This window comes from Phaseolus vulgaris, chromosome 5 (assembly GCF_051622355.1).
Source record: "Phaseolus vulgaris cultivar YP4 chromosome 5, ASM5162235v1, whole genome shotgun sequence".
NCBI lineage: Eukaryota > Viridiplantae > Streptophyta > Magnoliopsida > Fabales > Fabaceae > Phaseolus > Phaseolus vulgaris.
In genome coordinates, this window is record NC_143502.1 from 39,823,499 (window position 1) to 39,825,523 (window position 2,025).

The following is a 2,025-nucleotide window of genomic DNA, read 5'->3' on the forward strand; positions in this document are numbered from 1 at the left end:
CATGGACTCTTACTCTGATGGGTTGAATATTACTTATTAAGTGATGCATAGTGATTCCTTAATACTAAGAATATGTATCTTTCAATTAGTTAATTTTATCTGTTATGTTGAAGATATTTTGTGTATATTCCGAAATGTTATTTGACTCATTCAATGTTTTCATAACTATTTATTCTGTCATTTTACATTATTTGACTCGGATGGTCGGTAACCAAGATCGTTTGTCCGATACTAACCGAAGTACAAATATAAGAAAAAATTTAAAATATTACATTAACTATAGAATACAATGATTGTTACAAAATTATTTCATATATGTTGTGATTATTAACAAGTATAAACATACACTTTTTGTTAATGTAAAATTATATATCCTTAAACAATGTTCAGAAGAAGTTAATTGTATAGTAAAGTTGAAAAGAAAAATAAAATATTAAAAACCTAACTACATAATTAAAAAATAAAAAGTTCAGATACTATATGTAGTCAATATTATTTTTTTATCGGCAGTCAATGTTATCTTTAAGAATAATTCCAAAACTTCTGATAAGAACGTCACTTTTTTCAATTTTATATTTTATTTAAGTGAAAGCTACGTTATTAGTATAAATTTTTATAATTCATTTATTAGTCCGCTCAACTTATTCTTAAGAAAACAATACATTTTTGTATTTTAATATTCTATATTACAATTTTTTTTTGTATCATTTCTATATTCAAAATGATATTTTTAATTTTATACCACTGTTTGAAATCTTATCAAGTTCATTTAAAAAACATTAAATTAATATAATTACTTGTATGATTACAATGAATGTAGCATAAATAAATAATGACACAATCAATTAATTTCTTTCTTAATGACATGTGTAATTAAAATAATATCCTAATTATAAATATAATAAAAAGTACACAATGTTTTTTTTTAAATGAACCAAATTAAAAATATCTAAAATAATAGAATAAAATTAAAAATAAAATCACAATAACAATTAAAGAAAAAAACAAGCTATTAAACTAGAGTAATTTCTAATTGGTTCTTCCTTCCCCACCCATTATTTATAAATTATATTCTTCTTTCACCTTCTTTATCATTAGTCTCAAATTTGTTCTTCTTCTTCCTCTTTTCTTGCTTCTCCCAACTTTTGTTGGAAACACATTCAGCACCTATTACTCAGGTAGTCCAAGATTTCTGTATTTTGAAGAAGAATTCTCTTAAATTGAACCTTTTATACTCTGTTAAGGTTGTTCTGTTTCTTATTCCTTTTTCTTCTTTCTCTTTGTTTTCACAGATCCGGTCCAAACTAATGTCAGACACACCCCAGAAGAAAAAATCGAGTCTTCCCCCGAAAAGAGGACAGATAAAGGCTCAGATTTTTAGCAGCCTTGCGAATACAGTGTCTTCCACTATCTCTAAAACAGGGGAATCTATTCGAAACGTTTTTGGAAATAGTGGTGGCGATTCAGGTTCAGGTTCATCTTCTGCCTCCACCCCTCTCGCAAGTGGCTACAACTCTGAGACCAACTCCTCTAATGTTTCCTAGAATCTAACATCATCATGTGACTTCTACGACCACTGGGTTGCTGGTTGACCAGGACCTTTCCTTAAACTCTGCTAGTGATGTTTTCGAATGTTTTACAGAGATGACAGAACTAGTGGAGCTACTCTGTCTTCTATCTTATGGCATCTGTCTTTTCTTGTACCTATACGCTGTCAAACTTATCCCACAAAATTAAAGATAAAGTTTTATCCAATAATTACTGTTGCTTTGTTTCGCCTTTTTTCTTCAAGTTTCTTTTTCGCAGACGTGTGATTTTACTGACAAAAATAACCATGACGATGATGTTATACAATGTTATTTCAACAAGAACCTTTTGATTGTGTTCTTTTGATGCTACCTTTTGCACATTACTAAATTACTCAGAGCCACAAAAGGATTTTAGACGGTGAGGGTAAACCTACAGAGTTAGTTGAAAATATCTTGACGCGTTACGTTAATTACTATAGTGATCTTTATATCACTT

The 2,025-nt window shown here is 28.8% G+C and overlaps 1 protein-coding gene across 1 annotated transcript; it reads left to right on the forward strand.

Annotated features, from left to right (window-relative positions):
• The first annotated feature begins 1,084 nt into the window (after positions 1–1,084).
• LOC150027635 (uncharacterized) lies at positions 1,085–1,758 on the forward strand. The gene is made up of 2 exons (XM_090302504.1): positions 1,085–1,178; positions 1,293–1,758. Exon 2 carries the CDS (start codon positions 1,308–1,310, stop codon positions 1,542–1,544), a length of 237 nt encoding a protein of 78 aa, XP_090158630.1. The 5' UTR covers positions 1,085–1,178; positions 1,293–1,307; the 3' UTR covers positions 1,545–1,758.
• Positions 1,759–2,025: the final 267 nt, after the last annotated feature.